Raw genomic sequence first — 25054 nt, forward strand, 5'->3', positions numbered from 1 at the left:
AGACGACACTTCACAGGAGACTAACTTTTTCAAGTACTTTAGGAGCATTAGAAAGGTTAAACAACTTGCTCATTGCCATAGAACGAATAAATAGAATATGAAACCAGGTCTTCACTTCAAGTAAGATGAATGTTACAATCATAGCATAAAAATTTTGAACTGGGATGGACATGAAAAGTCATCTAGCTCAAGCTGCTCACCTTATGGATGAGGAAAACTGAGACCCAGAGACATTCAATAATTTCCTTGAGTCCACACAGTAACAGAACCTGGATTTGAACTCAGGTCCTTGGCCTCCAAATCCAGCCATGTTCCCACTGCACCATTTACTGTCCTTCCCCCCCCAAAAATAAGCATTTAAAATTATGCTGCTCTGTAAAAGCACTTTGTAAACCAGAAATGTGAGTTTTAATCTTACAGAGTTCTTGTATTAAATGAAATCACATGTAAAGTGCTCTGCAAACCAGAAAGCACTGTGTAAATATTATTATTGATATTAAATCACTGGCTGATGCTGACGTCAGCTTTTAGATGTGGCTATCTTGCATACAACTCTGGGCTGTACCCAACACATCTCTGAGTTGAAGTCCATTAATTTGTAACTCCTTGGCCCCATCTATGGGAATCTGTCGAGCATGCTGGTCATATAAACAACATTGGGGGAATGTTTAACCTGCTGAAGAGTCAAAGTAAACAAGCGATGCCTAAGTCTTCCAAACTACTTCTGCAGCAACTGACCTTTGTCTATAATCAATGTGCCAATGAGAAGTGATTCCTACAAACTTGTTGAAGCAGATACAAGAAAGACAAAAATGGTATTTCTTTAAAAACTCCTCTTTAAAGGAAAATGAAATTGAAACGGTCAATTTGTTTCATTAATTTAGATGGGACTTCCCACGCCTGTTGAGTTTTCCGGCTGTCTGAGTTTCTTATTTCTCAACCCATGTTTACTTAAGGCCTCAAGTCTCATGGGTCAGTAATATAATATTTTACTGCAGTCCCTCCTGACCCCCCATGCTGATGAGCTTCACCCTATTTAAATCATTAGATGGCAGTTCTAATTCAGAAAACAAGATTTTCATTGGGTATTTATTCATCAGTAAGAAGCGTTGTGATGGTCAATGGTTACTTTACCATTCAAGTCTCTGGGTTAGTGGAAAATCTTAGTCCAGAAGGTGACACTCTAACAAAGTAAGAGGAAATTAAACAAACCAAGCATCTGCAAACTGCACTCAAAAGGCTTTATAAACTGGAGCTCATTCACATGTGACCAAATGCCAGGCTCTGGCTTTCTTTTCATCCTCATGGAAATTTGGGGAAATAGAAAAAGACATGCTGAATAGATCCTCCCAGGGCAGAGGGCAACACGGTATCATAACTGGGAAGAGTTATTGTGAATATTGTGTCTTTATTCTTCTTAATATGGTTTTCCTGCCCACAGGACAGAGTAATTTTTAACTTTTGGGGGGCTGCCCGTAAACCAGAAAGCACACACACTCAGTGAAGTCTACCAGCTGTCCAAGTTCCTTAGTTCTCCAGGCGTGTTTATTTACTTAATGAGGAGAAGGGGATTAAAAAAGAGGTTTAGTTTTTAGTGTCCCCACCTGTTCCAAAAACCTTCTCTCAAATTCACTCATCCAAGACGCTCCATCTTGACTAATTGGACAAAGGTCCATTTGCACCATAAATAAAAACCACTAGCTCATCTCTGCTTCCTGAACAGGCAAAGCAGAGCAGTTAATTTTGCCTTAATCAACACTTGTTTTCCAATAAAACTTAATAAATTACAAACAAACTCCTCTTTGGTCAAGAAAACCCCAGCACATAATATTAATGGGTCACTTGCCCTATCATAACTGTTATCGTTCTGGAATAGGCTGTCCCTTTATGATACACCTCTCTTTCTGGGACAAACTGGTGGTGTCTGGCAGAGTACCCCACATTTCAAACTATCCCCCACAGTACATATGGCTGCATTGAGCACAGCTTCCCCTCTCCTCCTCTCCTTGGAACATTTCATATTGCAGTCATTGTCAGAAACAACTTAGACCTTTTAGGAGAATGTGGGTGGTCAGTGGGAAGAAGGAAAGAAATTGTGAAAGGCAGTATCACAGCACAGAGAGCTGGCACAAGGACTAATCTATGCCCCACCAAGCTGATTTTTTAAAAATTCACTTTCTTCCGTAGCCTGAAATACCACCAACTGGAGATCTATTGAGAGTTTTAACAAGTTTTTCTTTTTTAAAAATATTGCTACTTCTGGGGAAGGAGAAGAGGCTTTACAGTCACTCCCTAATGAGCAGTCGCCTGCGTGACCTTGGGCAAATTATTTTATTTTTTAAGCTTTAGTTTTCTCATCTGTAAAATGAGGGGATTAGACGAAATGATCTCTCACATCCCTTTCAGCTTTAAGCTTGATTTTATGATCCTAAATCAGATGGCTTTCTCCAAATCTTAATTTATGATCAATACCACCAATGATGACAGAAGTTGAGATCTTGTTTTTGGAATGAATTCTAGAGGGAGGTGATTTTGGAGCAACTTAGAGAATAAAACAAATTGGGGTAGTGAGTAGATGTTGTAAGAAGTATGAAGGGATCTCAGGACAACACCAGGCGAACTGAGGAAAAGGGCATCAATCGGTGGGAGAATAGTAAAGAGAAGGAGGTAGCAGTATGCCAATGACAATTTTGGCTTATTTCAAAACTCTATCAGGTGCCACACTCAGAAAAAAGGGAGGGGGGGACTTTTTTTTTTCTTTCCTGATGCATTCCATGTAATCCTAATTGCAAACACCCAGAACTCCACACTAGTACTATCAGTTCATTTATGTAATGAGTTAATTAGGCATGTGTTTGTGGGCTAGCCTGGGAAAAACTCAGCATGCTGAAGTTAAGGATGCAACCTGCAATACTCACAAGCGGAGCTCAAACCAGATTAAAATGTAATTGGGAAATATTTAACAAAATTTTAAACAAAACACAGATAAAATTACATTTAAAAACTACACCAATATGTGGCCCACGATGATCCTTACAGTTGGATTAGTGGTCCTTTTTTCTATTTGAGTTTGACACTGCTGATGTACAGCATTGCTTCTGTCAGGAAATGTGTTCCACGTCCCCAAACAATGATCAACACTTTAAAAATCCATTTTCCTGAAATTGAGGACTGCCTGCACACAGTGTGAAATACAGTTTTCTTGCCTTTATCAACCAGGGGATGGGGTCATATTATACAACCTCCTCAGGAAATCCCCCCTCTGCCAGGCAACCAGAAAAGACCCGAGCTGGTGTTGATTGACAGATGAGCAAAGAGATGCACACAATGCCCCTTACGGAGGGACCACGGGCTACAGTGGACTTCATTACAGAACACACACAGTTTGACAAATCTACAGAAACCAGCCAGCAGTTGGTATCTTACTCACCCAGAACTTTACGAGGAAGAAGGCATTCTGAGGACCCTTTCCAAACAATTCCTTTAAGCCGCCTTTCTTCTCAGGAAATTTGTCATAAATCTGACGAATGTCCACTGATTCAAGCAATGGGTCACTGTAAGAATGGTTGGCGTGGCCAATGTGCACGAAGAGATGTTTGTTGTACTGGAAAAAAAAACCAAGAGACATAACGTTACCCCTCATAACCTACTGCAGACTCCAGAGGTATCGCTAGAGCGTTCTCACTGGGATATTTTGGAGGTTGCTTCTTTAAATAAACTGATATTCCTTTCCTCACAGGCAGGATGGAGGGGCCTTACAAAGTCTATAAAAAATAGTCAGCAACAAAGATTATCTTTTTGAGGTCACATATGAGATAAAGGACTAGGCTTGGAGTCAGAAAGACATGCTCTGAAGTCGTATCTCAGGTCATACTAACTGTGTGACCCTAAGCAAGCAACAATCTCTGTGATCCTTAGTATCCTCATCTGTACAATGGGGATTCATACTTAGAGTCACCTCATGGTGTTAAGCTGTGAGGAGTAAATGAGGCTGAGATGTGCAAAGTGTTTTACAACCTTTGAAGGGCTAAATAAATGTGAGCCATTGTCATTAACCCTTCAAAACTGGCTTGGGATTTTTCCTGTGACACAGATGATAGCTATCCTTCCTAGGACTCCAGAAGCCCTCAGAAAGAATCCTGCTAGAACAGATGGGAAGGGTGAGGTTAAAGTTTTTAAACAAAGCAGCAAAAAGTCAGAGTTTAAGGCTATTTCTAAAAATTATGCAAGTAACACAATTCTCTTTTATAAGAGGCTTATTCCATCTCCAACAGACATCAGAGATGTGGCCTAGGTGAGGTATGAAAGGGTGGAATTCTGCTCATGTTTCAAATGGTCAGTCGTGGATGTCTGCTTTGCTTCCTGTTCTTTAGAGGGTTGTATTATGGAGGAGCATGCACATCTGGATATTCCATTAAGGTCATTTTGGGGTGAGTCATGTGCCCCTGCTCTGGTTCAAGCTGACATGGATAAAGCGCCTGACCTACCATCAGCAGGGCATGTGTTCTGAGTTGTCTCTCCAGAAGGGTGTGGGAAGTTTTAATGAGCAAATGGACAGTGTACAACACTCAGGATAGAAATCAAGGTGCCCCTGCTGGCTGTTATTCTGGGAAGGCTAGGGAACTCCAGGGAAGGGGCTACGCCTACATTCTCTGATGGTCAGCATCATATATGGGTCAGATGGCTAGGACAAGGACGAAGGTATGGTCAAGTAAAAGAACTGCAGTACTCAGCAGATGAAAAGAAAATTAGGCAAAAATCACTGTTTCTCCAACTGGTGGCTGAGTTCTTCTTTTGTTACAGTCAGTAACATAGAAGCAGCCACAGGAGAATTACTAGGGATTCAGGGCATAGAAAATAGGATAGTTATTTGAACTCTGACAGAGATAAAGAGAGGCTAAAGAGAGACGAGAGGAAATGACCATGTGAGATCCACTAAATGCCTTCCCTTGCTTGCTTTAGGTCCCAACTAAAATTCCATCTTTTACAGGAAGCTTTTCCTAACCCCTCTTAATTCTGTTGCCTTCCCTTCATTCATTATTTCCCATTTACCTTATATATAGCTTGCTTTGTATATGTTTGTTTGTATGGCATTTCTCCTCTTAGACTGAAATCTCCTCTAGAGAAGGGACTGTCTTTTGCCTCTTTTTGTGTGACTCATAGTGTCCACTTAATAAATACTGAATGATGGATTGATTCTAAGTCTTAATTCCCTAGGAAGTATGGAAATAGGAGATGTGATTCAGACTAGTTCTTCCTGTCCCTGTATGTGTATCTAGGTTTAAATCACTTACCTTCTATCCATGCTATGTGATTATGGGGAAGTCAATTAGACTTTCAGAGCCTCAGTTTACACATGTGTAACATTGGGGGGAGGGGTGGCATAGTACTGTTGTGAGGAAAGTACGTTACATGCCTTAAAACTTCAAATAGATTGGTTGGAAAGGAAAGTACTAAGTGTCTTTAGACTGCTTTCCCAGCTATACATGAAAACCTTAGAAAGAAGTCAAGAGAATGAAGAGTTAAAGGATTTGGCCACTAAACACTGAAACATTTGATTAAGACAGTTATGGTAGAGGAAGCTGTTGTACCTGAGAAGTGACCCAAAAGAATGTCTTAAAGCTCCCTAAAGTCAGGCAAAGATGGCAAATAACCTTTAGATAAGAAATAGTTAATAAAAACCTCACAACGTTACAGGGTACTACTAACCAAATGACCACCACAACATGGAATCATGGCCCTAGTGAATCAGGCACAAGGTTTAGAGTCGGGAAGACTGGGTTTTAGATCTCACCTTGACGCTTACAACTGTGTGACCTTGGACAAAGCCACTGAATTTCTTTCTATCTCAGTTTCCTCAACTGGAAAATGAGAATCATGATAGGACCTACAATCATGATAGCAGGGTTATTGTGAAAATCAAATGAGTTCATATTTTCAAATGAGAACTAAACATAGTATAGTTCCTAACAAACAGTCAGCACTATAGAAATGTTCATTCCCTTTTGTTACCGTTCCCCTTCTAGTCCCAGGGTTTTTTGTACAACCCGATGCTTCTGAATTAGCTGGACAACCTGGAGATCAGAAAAATCTGAGATTCAGAAAAGTGAAAATGATACTGAGGTTTCTATAAAAGTTTACAGGAAGGAAAAATCCTATCTGAAGACTGTAGAGAAGGAAAATGCATATAAGGCTTTATTTTAGGATAGAGTGCTCTGCTCCATGAAAATCTTCATGTTCACCAAGATGAGGAGGGAAGCAGAAAACTGGGAAAGAATTTTTACAACTACTGTCTGTGATAAAGGACTCATTTCTAAAATATATAGAGAATTGAGTCAAATTTACAATAACGCAAGTCATTCCTGAATTGACAAATGGTCAAAGGATATGAACAGGCAGTTTTCAGAAGAAGAAATTAAAGCTATCTATAGTCATATGAACAAATGCTCTAAATCACTATTGATTAGAGAAATGCAAATCAAAACAACTCTGAGGTACTACTTCACACCTATCAGATTGGCTAACAAGACAAAATAGGAAAACGATACATGTTGGAGAAGATGTGGGAGAGTTGGAACACTAATTCATTGTTGGTGGAGCTGTGAGCTGATCCAACCATTCTGGAGAGCAATTTGGAACTATGCCCAAAGGGCTATAAAAATGTGCATACCCTTTGACCCAGAAATATTGCTTCTAGGTCTGTATCCCAAAGAGATCATAAAAATGGGAAGAGGACCTACATATACAAAGGTATGTATAGCAGCTTTTTTTGCAGTGGCCAAGAACTGGAAATTGAGTGAATACCCATCAATTGGGGGATGGCTGGACAAGTTATAGTATATGAATGTAATGGAATACTATTGTGCTATAAAAAATGACAAACAGGTGGACTTCAGAAAAACCTGGAAAGACTTACATGAACTGATGCTGAGTGAAATGAGCAGAACCAGGAGAACATTATACACAGTAACAGCCACAGTGTCAGAGGACTGTTTCTAACAGACTTAGCCCTTCACAGCAATGCGAGGACCTAAAACATTTCCAAAGGACTCAGTGATGCAAAATGTCATCCATATCCAAAGAAAGAACTAAGGAGTCGGAAGGCAAAATGATGCAGACTATTTTATCTTTTGTTGTTTTGTTTTGTTTTAGCTTTTCTCATGGTTTCTCCCATTTGTTTTAATTCTTCTATGCAACATGATTAACATGAAAATGTCTTTAATAAGAATGTATGCGTAGAGCCCATATAAGATTGCACGCCATCTTAGGGAGGGAGGGGGAGAAAATTTAAAACATATGGAAGTGATTGTTTAAAAATGAAAACAAATAAATAAATAAATTTAGAAAATAAAAAAAGAAAGAAAATCTTCATGCTTTCCTCACACTGAAAGCAAGTTAAAGAAAGTATTCAGGAACAGGGATAAGATCAGGGAGTCTTCCCAGCTTCAAGATAACCCAACAATCCAAAAAGCAGCTGTAACAGTTGTCTATAGGTCCTGCCAATGAGCCAGATGGTACTACACCAAAAATTCCAGGATGGGATAGCAGGTCAGACAACTGGGACACCATCAGGCAATGTTCTTAAGGCATAAATGTATAATATGATGCAGGAGGAGGGGTATAGTGTGGGTGTAGGAGGAGAATCGGGATGTGAGTACCCACACAGGGAGGGCTGGTCATTACATTCTCTTCATGCTATGATGATAAATGGATTCATTGTTTATGCCATTTGTCAGGGCAGTTGGGCCATTAGCTCCTTTGGTAGGAGCTAATGAAATCACTGTGATTTAAGATGAAGATCAAAGCAAGTTCCAGACCAAATGGAGAGAATCTGCTATTAAAATGACATTACCATTCACATCTTAATCTGCTATTGGAGGAAAAACTCTGGAGGAGTTTGCATGGAGGAAGGGAGCAGCCACTTCCCACCACACCCTTTGTCCTGCCCTTTTAAAATATTTATTTGCCAGTTTTGTACCTACATGGTCTTTTAGGTCACTCTTGTTCAAGAATGGCATTGTCTCTGTAGGGAAGGAATGTAGGGAAAAACAGGCAGTCAGAAAAGTCCCAACGTGGTAGCTGCAACTCACTAGGACGAGAGCACAATGGATCCTAAAAAATGTGTTTCCCTCTCTCTTTCCTTCTTGTTCCACTTCTCTCATCTCTAAAGGAAAAAACTAAAGCAGACACTCTCCCAACAAGAAAGTTTCTCCTAAGCTAGCTGCACATCCCTGGCAGCTGTTCCAGCCGGCTCTCATGGCTGCCCAGAAATGTTCATTTCTGTTCAGCTCTAACAGCTGCCGGAGGGAAACCTCCCATCTCTGGAGAAGGCGCGTGCAGCTCCACAGACCTCAGAGGAAGCAAAGCAGCTTAGCAGGAAGGGAACCGGAAAGCAGCGAGTCTGGACAAGTCTCTCCCTCTGGAGTGATTTAGCAGTGGCACAAAGTTGTCCTACCTACACCTCCCAGCCTAAAGACATTGGCTCTTTCTGAACTTGCCTTCTAAAAATTCCAAGTATGTGAAGAATGCAGTGCAACCAAGAAAAAGACTGTTGTCAGATAATGGCAAGAGAAAAATTATAATCCACTTAGGAATGTAAAGGAACCAAGATAAATAAGTAATGCATGTCAAGGGATGCTAGCAGACAAGTTGTAACAGGGAAAGAAAAAAAAATCATCAACATTCATTTTTTCAGCAGTAACTCAGACATCCACGTGTTCAGAAGTATTGCATAGAGGAGAACCTATTCTCTGAGACCAGGAAGGTAGGAATCATTGTGATTCTAAATATTGCTAGGAGACCAGGAAGAATGAACAGATAACTTTGTCAAAGTACAGCCAAGGGAAGTTAAAATATTATGAATGAATGAATGAACGAATGAATGAAAATGCACTTAGCAAATGCTTAATTGCAAAACACTGTGCTAATTGCTGGGGGTACAAATAGAAAACAGGTCAGCCCTGTTCTGGAGGAGCTGACCTTCTGAGAGGGAGAAGCCACTCTGTGTCTGCTGTAAATCAGATTGCCAGGGTCCATGGGGTGGACCCCTTGAATTTACCCCAGCTCTTCCTTTGTATAATTACAAAAAGTTAAATTATATTCACTGAGAATGGGGATGTGGAGAGGGCACAGAATTCCACAAATGGGCATATGCAACTCTGGAAGTTATTTTGTAGATTCCCCATCACCCTAAGGTACTCCCTCCTCACAGCTATCTCACAGAATCCCTAAACACCTTTTAGGTCTTCAGAGCAAATAAGAACTCTACTCCAGCTCGTTCTTCAGTCCTCCCAGACCGGATTGCAAATTACTTTCTCCATAGTTCTGGGTCTATGGGTTGTTTTCTCACAATAGAAAGTCAGCTCCTTGAGGGCAAGATCATTTCTTTTTTGTGTTTCTAATCCCACTACACAGTGCTAAATGCATATATAGTTAGCATATACTAAGTAAAGGAAAGGCTTTATGGATATTCCAGTTCTCTATTGGCCTGCAGGAAAGGTGCAAGGATCCTGGTCTCCATTTCACTTTCACTTTCTAGAGCTTTCCCTTTATCATTCCTTACCTCCCCACTGTTTGATCAATGACCACTCCTTGGGCTGCTCAGGGGAAGGAGTAAAGTGCCTTTCCCATCAGGACTTGTCACCACACTGACCACTGTCTACATCCATGGCTAGTACCCAAATGGAGGCGAGAATGCTGTATTTGGATAGTGCCTTTCCAAAAGGAGATAATCTTTTGAATGAACATCCATGCCTAAGTAGTAGAAAGGAACTATCTTTGGGAAAGCAGATGGGTGGGGTCTAGACTGACCAAGAAAGAAGATGCGCACTGGCTGGGCTCCATGGTGAAACAGATAAAAACCAGCACTTCCAGATGCTTTCAGTTGTCCTATCACCACATTTTAATGAAGAAAGTAGAATAATGCCCCAAACAGTCTGAAATATTCCAAACCTGCCCAAGAGGAAGGCTGAAGAAAGAGATGCAATGAGGGTGAGCTGGCTTACCATGAACTCTTTATTTTTAGGACAGAGCCTAGTAGCCTTGTTGAGAATTACACTGAAAGGCCACCTACCCACCATGTTCCATAGGGAGATCATTCTTTCCAAGTACATGATAAAATCCTGGCGCTTCACTAACACAAACATCAGTTCCAAATCAGACTCACTGTAATATTGTGGAGAAAGCTGGGGTGAGGGAGCCCTACGTTCAAATGCTGCTTCTGACGCTTACTAGCTGCCCATGGGCAAGTCAATAAGGCTCTCTGAGCCTCAGTTTTTTCACTTCGCAGAGGATAATAATTCCAATAGCACCTACACAATTCCATACTTTTTTGCATTGGCTCTCCCCACTCCCATCGCCACTTTCTACACCTGGAATACTCTCTCTTCCTCTCTGCTTCTTAGAATCCTTACTTTCCTCTCTTTAAGATTCAGCCACAAGGGCACCTTCTCCAGGAGGTGCTTCCTCAATCCTCTAGCTGCTAGAACCTTCCTTTCTGAGGTGACCTTCTACTTACTCTGGATACATCTTGTACATATCTAGTTACTGACGCAATCTCCTTCTTACTGTGTAAACTTCTTGAAGGCAGGGGCTGTTTTTGTATTTTTTTTTAATCTCTGGCACATAGTAAATGTCTATGACAGGGGACTGCTGTGAAGAACAAATGAGATAATGTATGTTAAAAATCTTTTCACAAATTAAAAAAAAAATCAGCTATCAGGATGTCCTGATCTTCCTGGACTGAATTCCACAGAAATCACTAAAACTATGGAGTGAGGTATGTTTATTTACCTCATCAGAAAAGTACAAAGTGCTCTGTACAGATATTTACAGTCATATGCACTACAAGTGTGACAGGCATATGATGAACATACAAGCAATGCTAAACTTTTGTATGATGCCTTACCTTTGCAAAGCACTCTCACGCCCCTTCCTCTGCGCCCCCCCCCCACTTTTTAACTTGATCCTTACAACCATAAGAGAAAAATAGTGTTGATATTATTTCCCCCACCCTCCCATTTTCCAGATAAACAAAATGAGGATTAGAGAGGGGTTGGGTGACTTTTGTAAGGTCACAAGGTTAGTAAATCCTGGACAAAGGGACTTGAATCTAATCCTTCTGGCGTAGTGTTAAGGTTGTTTTCCATTACCTCCTACCATGCATCAAATAAGTGGTAAGAGTTAGACTTGGAAGGAGGGGAGAGTCCAAGGCTATGACTGTAGTGTTTTACAAAAGGGCCTAAAGAGAATCATTTTCTAAGAGATTTGTGCAAATTCCCTTCATAGGTACAGCAACTGATGAGGCAGCCGCAGAAGGCTGGTGGACATCATGGCGCTGCATGGGACTTGCCAGCTCTGGGTTCACAGAAGGTGTAGGTGCTAGGAAAAACCAGGATGCCTCACAGGGAGAGCAGAATTCTTTGTTCTGCTGGGAAAACCACTGCGATGACTCCCACTCATCTGGGGGTCTTATTCATGGAATGCATCTGGACAATAGTTACACTTTGCCTAGCTCCTTCAGATTCTGTTTTCAAGAAGTTTACAGGCCTTTCTAACCTTACTGCCCTCCTTATTTCCCTCTACAAAAGCTAGGCAAGAATTACTTGGCTTCCTTTTCTCTCTCCCTTCATGTTCAGTAAATTGGCTAAAGTCACCTTTGAAGAGTCAACACTTTGAATGGTCCTGGATGGAAATTACAGACGTTGATATGAGACATGTAAAAAGCCCATTTTCAAGTGTTACTAACTTATAAAAAAAAACAACTCTTTTTTTCAGTGTCTTCTCCATAGAATCTTTTGTTTCCCCTTGTGTTTCTAGTAGACTCAGGTTTCACAGCATTATTCTGACTTACTTGATTTTATACCAACATCAACAACTACCCAAGTTAGCCCACTTTGTATTCCAATAGTTACAGTCAGCAGAGGGAGCTCAAGACACTCACTTCCTTCGCTCCAAGACCTAAGAAAAAGTGTAGACTATTTCATTGGCTGGCCACAGAATCGGGACAGGGATGTGAATCCTGTGGCACCAAATCATCCAAGGCACCTTCACACCGATATCTGCCTCAGCGATCAGAAATAAGGCAGTTTCTATGGCCTTTTCTCAATGTTCATTCTTCTTGATCTCTCCATAGCCTCTGACACTTAAACCCACTTCTCATGTATTCTTTCTCCCCTCTGGGTTATCATGATGCTTCTCTACTTTAGTTTCCTTAGCAGAATCTTCCTCCCCCATCATGCTCATTAACAGTGGATGTCCCCTAAGGGTCTGTCTTGGTCTCTCTTCTGTCTCTACATTATCTCCCTTAGTGATCTCAATATTTCCCACAGATACAATGACCATCTGTATGCAAATAAGTCTCAGATCTATTTATCCAGCCCTAAACACTCTCCTGACCTCGCACAGTTTCACATCACCAAGCACCTATCGAATATCTCTAACTGGATGTGTATATTAAACTCAACAAGTCCAAGAAATCTCAGTATCCTTCCCCACTAAACTCTCCTCTCTCTTTCCCATTACTGCTGAAAGCACCACCATCCTCCCAGTTACACAGGCTTTCAAAGTTAGTGTCATCCTTGACTCTTCAATCTAACATCCCACCATAAATTTAATCTGCCACTGAGTGTTGTAGTTTCTCCCATTACAACACTTATACATCTCCTTCTTTCCACTAACATAGTCACCATCTTCCCATCCTGCCTGAACTAATGCAATAGCCTGCAGGTTGGCATGACCATGCCACCACTACCAACCCCACCCCCTCCATCTCAATAAATTCTAGTTACTCCTCATTTATTATTTCCAGGATCAAACAGAAAATCCTGTTAGGCAGACAAAGCTCAATATAAACCTTGCCCTTTCCTCTCTTTCCAGTCTTCTTACACTTTATCCTCTTCTAGGCACTTTATGATCTAACAACACCTACCTTCTTGCTATCCTTCACATATTACACTATATCTTGTCTGCTTTTTCAATTACTGTTCCCCCTGCCTGGAATATTCTCCCTTCTCACATCCAACTATGACCCTCCTTCAAGAGTTGGCTCAAATCCCACCTTCTGAAGGAAGACTTTCCTACTCCCCCTTCTACTAGTGCCTTCCATCTGAAACTATCTCTAATTTATCCTGTATATATCTTGTATGTACATAGACTTTTGCAAGTCATCTCTCCCATTAGAATATGAATGCCTTGAGAACAAGAACTGTTTTTGCCTTTCTCTGTATCCACTGAGATCAGCACAGGGTCCAGTATATGTGCAACCAATGTTGATTATTCCCATCTTTTGTCATCTTTGTTAAGTTGGTGGTGTGAGATGAAACCTCAAGGCTATTTTGATTTGCATTTTTATTATGTGTTTTGAAGCAATATTTCAAATAGTTATTAATATAATAAATTAATTAATATTTGAAATTATTCTTTTGTAAGAGTAATTATCAAGCTTTATGTTTCTCCATTTTAAATTTAACAGTTTTGAGCTGGTGGGATTTCCAAAAGTTATCTAGCTCTTCCTGTCTCTAAACTGGGCAGTAAAATCATGCCAATATCACTGTTTTACATATATCTCCTTCTATTTGTTATTGTAGAATATTAGTTGATCCAAATGGTATGACTCCAAAAAGCTGAATTACTTAGAACTTACTTAGAACTCCATTTATTCTAAATCTATTAGAATCTCATCTTGTTGAAATATAAGTTTATCTTAGCATTACATGGAAAGAAGAGTTTTGCTAAGTAAATTCAAAATGTGATGGATTGAAAAACTATGAACCGACTTTAAAAAATTAACCAACTCTTTGTTTTTTAAAAAAAAAGAAACAAAACAAAATACTAGTTTATGAAAACAAATTCCTAAACAAAGTGCAGTAGATTAGGCAACTATATGCAATTAAGATCAACAAGTATGAAGAATACAAAGAAATTAGGACTTTTAAAAAATTTCCCAAAGACAAAAAAAAATCAAAATTAGAAGAAAAAGTAAAAATAAATGAGAATGACCAAAAAAAATTCTGAGGGCATTTACAGGGAATTACTAGAATGATATTAAGATTCTTTATACTGGGGGCGGAGCCAAGATGGCGTAGTAGAAAGACGCACATACACATAGCTCCGAACCCACAACCCATAGAACAACTACAAAGAAGTAACTCACGGCGAATTCTGCACCCAGAGGCCACAGAACATTGGAGCGAGGGAGATTTCTGTTCCGGAGAGACCTGCAAACCTCTCGTAAAAGGTCCTTCGTGCTGCGGACTGGGCGCCGGGACTGGGAGCTGAGTACAGCCCTGCCGTGGCCGCGGCACCGAGAGGAACAGATCCGAGTGGGCTTCAGGAACGGGATCTCCAGCGGCCGCACAAGTACCTCCACCCACAGGTGACGGGGGTCTGTGAGAGAGTCCCTTTGGCGGGTCGAGGGGGGAGTGGGGTGCCCCCATGGCTCGGGCCCCCTCGGGAGACAGAAGCTGAGGGGCAGCGGCAGACCAGGGCTCTCCAAGCAGGCAGGAGCCTGGATCCATTGTTGAAGGTCTGTGCATAAACTCCCTGAGGGAACTGAGCCTGAGAGGCAGCCCTGCCCTCAACTGAGCATCTGAATTTAATCTCACACTGAATAGCAGCCCTGCCCCCGCCCAAAGCCCTGAGGCTGGAAGCAGCATTTGAATCTCAGACCCCAAACACTGGCTGGGAGGATCAGGAGGTGAGGTGGGTGTGAGGAAAATATTCAGAGGTCAAGTCACTGGCTGGGAAAATGCCCAGAAAAGGGAAAAGAAATAAGACTATAGAAGGTTACTTTCTTGGTGAACAGGCATTTCCTCCCTTCCTTTCTGATGAGGAAGAACAATGCTTACCATCAGGCAAAGACACAGAAATCAAGGCTTCTGTGTCCCAGCCCACTCAATGGGCACAGGCCATGGAAGAGCTCAAAAAGAATTTTGAAAATCAAGTTAGAGAGGTGGAGGAAAAGCTGGGAAGAGAAATGAGAGACATGAAGTCAAAGCATGAACAGCAAATCAGCTCCCTGCTAAAGGAGACCCAAAAAAATGTTGACGAAAATAACACCTTGAAAACTAGCCTAACTCAATTGGCAAAAGAGGTTCAAAAAGCCAATGAGGAGAAGAATGCTTTCAAAAGCAGAATTAGCCAAATGGAAAAGGAGATTCAAAAGCTCACTGAAGAAAATAGTTCTATCAAAATTAGAATGGAACAGATGGAGGCTAATGACTTTATGAGAAACCAAGAAATCACAAAACAAAACCAAAAGAATGAAAAAATGGAAGATAATGTGAAATATCTCATTGGAAAAACAACTGACCTGGAAAATAGAGCCAGGAGAGACAATTTAAAAATTATGGGACTACCTGAAAGCCATGATCAGAAAAAGAGCCTAGACATCATCTTTCATGAAATTATCAAGGAAAACTGCCCTGAGATTCTAGAACCAGAGGGCAAAATAAATATTCAAGGAATCCACAGAACACCGCATGAAAGAGATCCAAAAAGAGAAACTCCTAGGAACATTGTGGCCAAATTCCAGAACTCCCAGGTGAAAGAGAAAATATTTCAAGCAGCTAGAAAGAAACAATTCAAGTATTGTGGAAATACAATCAGGATAACACAAGATCTAGCAGCTTCTACATTAAGGGATCGAAGGGCATGGAATAGGATATTCCAGAAGTCAAAGGAACTAGGACTAAAACCAAGAATCACCTACCCAGCAAAACTGAGTATAATACTTCAGGGGAAAAATTGGTCTTTCAATGAAATAGAGGACTTTCAAGCATTCTTGATGAAAAGACCAGAGCTGAAAAGAAAATTTGACTTCCAAACACAAGAATGAAGAGAACCATGAAAAGGTGAACAGCAAAGAGAAGTCATAAGGGACTTACTAAAGTTGAACTGTTTACATTCCTACATGGAAAGACAATATTTGTAACTCTTGAAACATTTCAGTATCTGGGTACTGGGTGGGATTACACACACACACATGCACACACGCACACACACATAGAGACAGAGTGCACAGAGTGAATTGAAGAGGATGGGATCATATCTTTAAAAAAAAATGAAATCAAGAAGTGAGAGAGAAAGATATTGGGAGGAGAAAGGGAGAATTGAATGGGGCAAATTATCTCTCATAAAAGAGGCAAGCAAAAGACTCATTAGTGGAGGGATAAAGAGGGGAGGTGAGAGAAAAACATGAAGTCTACTCTCATCACATTCCACTAAAGGAAAGAATAAAATGCCTACTCATTTTGGTATGAAAACCTATCTTACAATACAGGAAAGTGGAGGATAAGGGGATAAGCAGAGTGGGGGGGGATGATAGAAGGGAGGGCATGGGGAGGAGAGTGCAATTTGAGGTCAACACTCATGGGGAGGGATAGGATCAAAAGAGAATAGAAGTAATGGGGGACAGGATAGGATGGAGGGAAATATAGTTAGTCCTATACAACACAACTATTATGGAAGTCATTTGCAAAACTACACAGATTTGGCCTATATTGAATTGCTTGCCTTCCAAAGGGAAGGGGTGGAGAGGGAGGGAGCTAAAGAAGTTGGAACTCAAAGTGTTAGGATCAACTGTAATGTTCTTACCACTAGGAAATAAGAAATACAGGTAAAGGGGTATAGAAAGCTATCTGGCCCTACAGGACAAAAGAGAAGACAGAGACAAGGGCAGAGAGGGATGATAGAAGAGAGAGCAGATTGGTCATAGGGGCAATTAGAATGCTTGGCGTTTGGGGGGGGAGGGGAGAAAAGGGGAAAAATTTGTAACCCAAAATTTTGTGAAAATGAATGTTAAAAGCTAAATAAAAAAAAAAAAAAGAAAGAAAAAAAAAAGATTCTTTATACTGAAATTAGTTTAAATGTAAGTAATCATCTAACAAGTTTAGTTATTTTTATCGATGTGCAATGTTAATTATTTAATAATTTAAAAAAAAAAAAAAGAAAGAAAGATCATGGAGAACAGAAAAGGTGCCATAGTAGTGGGGAATGGAAATTATCCTGATTTTCATAAAAGAGAAATGAGCTGAATCTTTAAATTATAGGCCTGACCTTCAGATTCCTGGCAAAACTTAAGGCTCCATCAAAGTGAAAATGGTATATTGACATTTAGAAAACAAGCAGTCATCCCCAAGAGCCATAGGGGTGTCTTCAAGAATGAGTCATGTTGATCTAATGTCATTTTCTTTGGAGACAGAATTACTGGAATGAGAGAGATAGCTTGCTTAGATCATCATAGATAGAGTTTACCTAGATTTCAGCCTAGTATTTGTCAGAATCTCTTACAGCATCTCTCTGGGCAAGATATAGAAATGTAGGATGACATAATAGCACAAGTCAGGGAGATTCTGAGTGGGTTGAAAGAACAGTCCTAAATAGAGAAAACTCAACTTAGAGAGGTCTCTAAACAAGCGCTTGAGGAACCTTTGTTCTTTGTGTTCAGCCTTCCTGTCAGTGATTTGGATGAAAGCATAGTGCACCTTGGGTAGCTAGGTGGTACAGTAAATGGAGTGCTGCTCTTAGTCAGGAGGACCTGAGTTTAAATCTAGCCCCAGATACTTACTAGTTGGCTTTTCTATTCACTGAAGTGGGCTCTATCACACCTTTGCTGGATTCAGCTTTCTAATGGAAAGAAAAATGGATCATTCTTCTGCTTAAAGAAAGCAGAACCATTGCAGTAAGATCCCTGGTGGCCCCCACTCTCCTTCAAGCCCTCCAATGGGCAGATCCAGGATATCAGCTGTTTCACATGGATCTTGTACTTCATTCCACCTTATTTTTGTAGTGAGTGATGCTCACAATTTTCGCAATACATTTTTCCATTCCCTGAGATATTGGCCAAGGCTGTTGGGAGCTCAAGATTTTGCTCTCCCTCACTTTGTTGCCCATCCTTAGAGTGAACTCAGCCTGGACTCTCACACCTAGCCAAGCCTTTGTCCTTCAGATCTGATTACTCTCATTTTCCTCTGTACTTTGCCAAACCTTGCAGAAGCAAAAAAATGGCTAATAAAATTTCAGCTGATGCAAAGTCCCAACTCCCAGGAGAGCTTGTTCATCATAGACCCCACCTCTCTCTGCCTGTCACTGAAGTGTTTGTTGTTTAAATGAATCCCTTGCCTGTTGTGTATATGCAGCCAGCCTTAGACAATGTACAACAAAATTTTCTTTAAAAAACTGTAAAAATTCAGACTGCAAGTCCCTCAATTTGTCTGAATTAACCGATTTTTACTTTAGTAAGAGTAGTTATCTGTGACTTTTGGAAGTCTTTCTCTATAAACTTAAAGAGGAAATTACTGCCTCTTTTTAGGTAGTTTCAAACAATAAGAAAAGTGACTCTTGTGAGTTTGGTTTAATGGAGTCTCTGGGGCTTATGATATAGACACAGACTCGAACTCCTCATTTTACCAGAGCTGTAACGAGCTAGAGAGACCACCTCTCCCCAAGTTTCTCTCAGGCTAGACTCAAGAAAGACTCTAAAGAGATTTCATTGACACCAGGCCACAGTCTGGCTCCGATGACAAGATACCTGCAGCATATCAGAGGCAAAGAGAAGCTTCAGGTAAAGAATGGTCTGTGTTATAGGGGGAGGGTGCATTAAGGGCAAAAGTTCAGCCTTGAGCTTTCTTTGCTGTCTTTCATCAAAGGGATCAAGGCCTTTGATAACATCTGGAAGTCTGGTTGCAGCAGCTGCTGTCAGTATAGATGCCCAGAGAAGCTGGCAGGTTTCAGCATTTATCCATAAAGGAAGATGAATCTGATTTGGGGATTGATACAACCCTAAACCCTTTCTGATGGTAAAGCAGCTTGGAGGTGGCTCAGATATGTGTCTGATGATTTGAGAAATTTTTGGAGGAGAAAGAGATTTGGAAAGCTGCATTTACCTTCAGAACCAGGTGGAACAAAGTGTCTTCTGTCCCATATATATGTGTAATGAGCTAAAGGATTGCTTTCAGGTCTGAAGTCTCTCTTGCCCAGCTGTGTACCCTGGGTCCCTTTGCAGATTTCCAAATCTCTCTCTCCACTGAACTGTTACCCAGAGTAAGGCCTGATTTTTACAGCATCAATTCCTAATATAATCTAAAACACTATTCTCATTTCCCATCTAGAATCAAGAAAACACACATGCCTCTTCTTTTCAAAGACCTACCTACACCCAGTACCTTTTATATCAGCAATACACCTGCATAAATTTCCATTTAAATGAGAGGCATGCCAGAAGTGGCAAAGAAAAATCAGTTGTGTCCATTGATAAGTTATGAAGAAACTGGGAAAGGAAGCCCTCTAGGTACAATGATAACCATGAAAAGAGTGATGCTAAAGTCTTGATCTGATTCCACACTGGAGCTCAGAGATGGCCCTGGGTTCTAGAAGCTGATTAGTGGCATAAAAGTTGAATGAGTCTTGCCAAGTTAGAATGGCTTTGAGCATGGCCCTGGCATTTATTACAAGAGGGGCATAAAGAATTTAGAGATGCTCATCAGAGGTTGACTTCCAGATCAGGATGTTCTTAGCCACAGGAATACTCAAAGACCATCTATTTATTCAGTCACTGAGAAGTTATGAGCTACATTGATGAAGGAAGTATCCACAAAGGTGTGAAAATAGTAATAAGAGTAACAATTTGAGTTTTATCTTCCTCTAGGTAATACAAATAGCACAATCTGCAGTTTACAGCTAAAGAAACTGAGGCTTGACAAGCTGAACAGATTGGCACAGTCTCACTGGGAGCCCTAGAGCTGGAGTTCAAACACAGGTTTTTCATTCCAGATTTAGGGCTCTTTCCACCACAATGAATAGAGCATTATAACCAAGAGCCCTTATCTTGGCAGTGCTCTGGCCTCAGTCCTTCCCCAGGCTTCTAGCAAACTCTGTATGAGCTGGTATGGCAATGAATCCTTTCCCAATTTGTCTCAGCAGAACACAGGGTAAGAAGCCTACTGAGAGAGAAGTGTTCCTTACCAAGACTGATGAGCTTTTAAAACTAGAAATTTAGCGGTGCATATGGGCAAGGAGGCTTTCCCTTATAAAACTGAGTGAATGTAGACCTCTCTCAAAGGGCCCAACACTAATTTCCTGCATATCTCCAGTAAGGTACAAAAGCTCAGTATATAAAATGGTAGAGAGAAAAAGGGAACTAGGGTCTGCAATCTGGGGAAGGGACTAATATTTCCAAACCACAGTAAACAGATATCATGGAGATCTGAAGCAAGGCTCTGAAACAGCTGTTAAAAACTATCTTCGTAAAGACAACTTGGTATACTTAAAGACTGATATGCAAAAAAAAAAAATCAAGCATCATCATCATTGCTAACATTTTAATTTTTAAGTAAAAATATTTTATTTGTTAAAATATTTAATTAACATAGTATTAACTTTTGCAAAACTCTTTACATGTACTATCTCATTTGATCCTCATAAAGACCCTACAATACAGGTGCTATTATTATCCTCATTTTACAAATGAAGAAACTGAGGCAGACACAGGTTGAGTGACTTTCCCAGAGTCTCACAATTAAATAAGTGCCTGAGACAGAACTGAACTCGGGTCTTCCGACTGGAAATCCAGTGTTCTATATACTGAGCCTCCTCACTGCTCAGATAAAACATTAAACTCCAAATTTCAGGTTCAAGAAAAAGTGCTTTTACCACCTACTAGTGATTATTTGTTATATATGCAAGTTTAAACAATAAATTTAAATAATTGAATAAATTAAATAATAACCTAATAGGAGTATTAAAAGGTATAAGTAAGAATGATACTAAATTTTAAGTTCCAAACAAAATCCCACCTTCTACAGGGAGCCTTTCCACCCCTCCCAATTCCAGTGACTTCCCTCTTTTAATTATTTCCTATTTATCCTGGATAAAGTTTGCTTTGTATAAATTTGTTTACATGTTAGCTCCTTTGAGGGTAGGGACTGTCTGTTGCCCATTTTTGAATAGCCAGGGCTTGGCACAGTGCCTGGCAATTTAGTAAGCACTTAATACACATTTATTGATTTATCGTTCTTTGGCTCTCTATTGCTTTGGTCAGCATTTTCTTATTTAAAATCCAGGTATATTTTATGGACTTGGGCCTGAGACACAAATTGAAGCCATAATGACATCATTATTTCGGGGCAGCCAAGTGGCACAGTGGACAGAGTACCAGGTCCATCATCTTGAATCCAAATCTGGCCTCAAACACTTACTAGTTGTGTGACCCTGGGCAAGTTACTTAGCCGTGTTTGCCTCAGTTTCCTCATCTGTAAAATGAGCTGGAGAGGGACACAGCAAACCACTCCAACATCATTGCCAAGAAAAACCCAAATGGGATCCCAAATAGTTGGATATGAGTGAAATGACTGAACAGCAATGACATTACAAGAAAAAAAAACTAATAGTATTATTTTTAAAAAATCTAAAATTCAAGTACTTTCCAAATGTAATAATCTTTCAGTTTCCCCTGCCCCCATCCCTCTCCTAACCCCACCAAAACAAAAACCAAAAACATACTCTTTTTATCCCAAGGTCTGGCCCTTTCAGTTTATACTAGATCTGCAATAAATTCTAGGTTTCTGCAGAACTAAAGAAGTCTATTCATACGCAGAGTGAAAAAACAAACAATGACATTACAAAGTTCAATTAACCTGACATGTGCTATTGGGCAGGGAAGCTGCTGCACACTGCTTTTCTGACCCGGGCATATGAAATGGTGTCACCGCTGGCCAACTTGGGCCCAAACAGGACTTTTAAAGATGAACAAAATAATGGATAGGCGGTAGTCATAGTAATTTAAAGAAGGAAAAGTTTTACTACCCAAGGCCTCTCAGGTTGGCTTCCAAGGTGACCACAAATCAAGAAAAGATAGGCTCATGATGCCAGAATTCAAGTCCTCTGATAATCACAGGTCTGGAAGTTACCAGGAAAGATAATTCAGTCCAAACTCTTCATTCTTATCTGTGCATGAGACATGGGTGTCTACTCTCTTCATCAACATCTCCAGGAATTTTACTTGAGCATATTCAAATAAGGAGCAGTGCAACATGGAAAATTGATCTTCATTAAGAAGAGTCCTGCCTCTGATAAATACTATGTATAGGACCCTGGGCAAGTCATTTAAGAGTCTAAGTTAAAGAATAAGTACTGATCAATGGGAGTTTCCTATGCCAATAAAATCATGGATTCTTCATGTAGACTAGATCAAAAGAGTGTAACACGGAGCCTGCTGGGCACTTAGAACATACACACATACACACACACACACACACACACACACACACACACACACACACACACACGATTTTCCAAGAAAGCTCTTCCAACAAGACCTCCATGGTTGCCCAGCCCATCTCCCCACTCCATATATAAAGCTTCCAGGAGTTAAGGGCACTTACTTGTTTCTATCCCCTAGGGCACAAATACCCCTAAGAGATGCAACATCATTCATTCAACCAATAGTTCATTTAACAGCTCATTTCCCACCCAGCTGCTCTCTTGAACTTCATGATCTCCAGAAACTCATTATTTCTGCAAGACAAAATCAACTCTAACTCTCAACTCTCATTCAGCAGCCCTTGCCCATGTCACCCCTCCCTGCCTCTGCTTGGAGAGGGGGAGAAGGAACAGACATCTGGAAACTCCTTTCAGATCCTTCACCATTTTAAGGAGAGAGAATGCCTGGGACATTCATTTCCATCTTTTCTTATAGACTACTCTCCTGGCCTTCATGTTCTCCAGAAACCCATCAAACTGCAAGATGAAATAAACTCTAAAACTCATACCACCTAAGATTATTTCCCACCTGGCAGTGGGACTACTTCATGTGCTCCACCACATTGGGTACCCTCCTTTCTCTTTTCATGTTTCTGTTTAAGTGCTGCTCCTCCCCCCATTAGATTGTGAGCTCCTTGAGAGCAAGAACAATCTTATGTCATTCTTTGTCTCTTCAATGCTTAGACTAGCACCTGGCCTATGGCAGGCATTTAATAAATGTTTATTGACTCAGACTCTGGAATAGTTACTCAGTCCCTATCAGTTCCATCTCTATTCAGGGTTTAATAGATCCTTTTCAGAGAGCTTATGATAAGTAGGGGAGCAAAGGCTTCTAACACTGGTCATTATGCTCTCTAGGACAAAGAGGAAGGGAAGGGGTGCAGAACAGAGAGGCCAGCAATGAAAAAAATGCATATTTTGGCTCTTTTCCTTTCTTTGCTTAAAAAATTTTTTTTTTTGTTATGAAGAATCATTCTCTTGGAGGGAAGAATAATGCAGGGAGAAATCTGGGCAACATACAAACAAAAAACATCAACAAAAATCTGTTTAAGAAGAGAACTTGATGGAACCCTGAGTCTAATGCAAATAAAAAACAAAGTTCTCTAATAATATCCAAATATTTTTCAACAATAATAAAATTTTGTTTGGTAAGAAATGGATAAAACCAAAATGCTTACTTATGTCTCTGATCATAGCTGGCATTTTATACACAGAAGTCAAGAATGATTTGGTTTCTGAAGGAAGGAGGGACAAAGAGAAACTTTAGGAGGTACGTTGGGAGCCTGAGACCCCTGGGGGTTAGGAACCATGTCCTTCTGATAATACTCACCGAGTCTGGGTCTCGCTGCTGTTCAAGAAAAGCTGAGAACTCCACCAGTCGAAGTTTGGTTGTTCCAATGGAACGACCCTGCCATGCAGGAACTGAGGGTGCGGGTGCAGATGTAGGCTCAAACCCTGAAACACCAACCAGGACCTTTAAGCTCTAGCCATTCAACTAGATTAAACGTGGACTCATCTTTCCCAAGATCTGCAGACTCCTTAAGGAGACAATGTTCTTTCTAACTCAATTTGAACCCAAATTTTGGGAGAAAGGACATCCAGTTCCCAAGATAGACCCAAGATAAGGAGCTGCGACTGTACAAGGGGTTATACAAAGGCAGCATATCCTTAATAGACTAAAATTCCTTCCTCATTTATCTGAAGTTCAGTGTCTACAAAGATTCTAAAACAAGGATTCTCTAAGATTTTTCATCTTTGGCAGTATAGTTAAGCTTATGGATGCCTTCTCAGAACAGTGTTTTTAAATATAGAAATAAAATACATACGATCACAAAAGAAACCTATCATATTGAAATATGGTTATCAAAATGGATACTTTAAAAGTTCTATATTGACTATATTGACTAACTTTGGCATTTTTTCTTTCAGAAATTAGTTGTTATATGAGACAGCTGTTTGGGAATAGGGAAGTAATATGGAGGAATATTAAGTCAATATAAAAATTTATTTTAAAAAACAAGCTCATGGACCTCTCTCCCTCAATCCCTCCCCCAGTCTATCAGATTTAAGGTTAAATCTATCCCGCTTACTAGGCTAAGAATTCCTTTTCAATACAGACAGCTTTTTCTCTCCAAGGACAGAAGAATTAGAAATACAGATAATTTCCTAAGAGACTATGACATGCCTTATTACTTTGCATGGCATCTTCTCTATAAGAGAGCTGTTCCCACCATCAGAAAATAAACCCTGAGCATGGACCATGCCCTTAGAGATACAGAGCAGAGGAGGACAGAGAAAAGAATCTCTGCTTTTTGGAAAGCTAATAAACTAAAGAAAGAGGCTAACACTCCTCCTCTATAATTGGGACAAGAAAGAACAGCAGTAGGACTAAGGGAACATTAAGGACAGCCTTGCCTTAGCTTGTCCTGTATTGAAAGAGCAGTCTGGTACCTTCTAATGAAAGTCAAGGTTTTGACCCAAACAGACGAGAATCCTGTTCATCGTTCTAATGGGCTCTTAAAAGGCCGCCATAAGGATCATAGGTCTTCTTGCTGGCACATTATAAACATGGTTTATAACGATTTAGGGTCCCCGGTATGTGTATGGAGTTCAGGGCTCTCTCTTAGGCATAGGAGCCCTAAGAATAGTGGTAGCTCCCAGACCACCTGTCCTGCATCCAGCCTGGTCCTCACAGCCATCATTTGTGGAAGCAACTCCTGTGGAGACAGGGCCAGTTATCCACCTGCTACCAACGGGGCAGCCAAACTGAAGCAGTAGGGCACCCAGAGGGGGAAAG

At 40.5% G+C, this 25054-nt stretch overlaps 1 protein-coding gene across 9 annotated transcripts in view; it reads right to left on the reverse strand.

Annotated features, from left to right (window-relative positions):
* The window catches only part of TEAD1 (TEA domain transcription factor 1), a 315884-nt gene that overhangs the window by 42970 nt on the left and 247860 nt on the right, over window positions 1-25054 (reverse strand). For all 9 annotated transcript variants that reach the window (XM_072619404.1, XM_072619402.1, XM_072619403.1 and 6 more), the window contains 2 exons: window positions 23588-23712; window positions 3431-3604 (listed from right to left, as the gene is read on the reverse strand). In XM_072619404.1, coding sequence (XP_072475505.1) covers window positions 3431-3604; window positions 23588-23712 — 299 coding nt within the window. The remainder of the gene's footprint in view (window positions 1-3430; window positions 3605-23587; window positions 23713-25054) is intronic.

The sequence above is a fragment of the Notamacropus eugenii genome, chromosome 6 (assembly GCF_028372415.1).
Source record: "Notamacropus eugenii isolate mMacEug1 chromosome 6, mMacEug1.pri_v2, whole genome shotgun sequence".
Classification (NCBI taxonomy): domain Eukaryota; kingdom Metazoa; phylum Chordata; class Mammalia; order Diprotodontia; family Macropodidae; genus Notamacropus; species Notamacropus eugenii.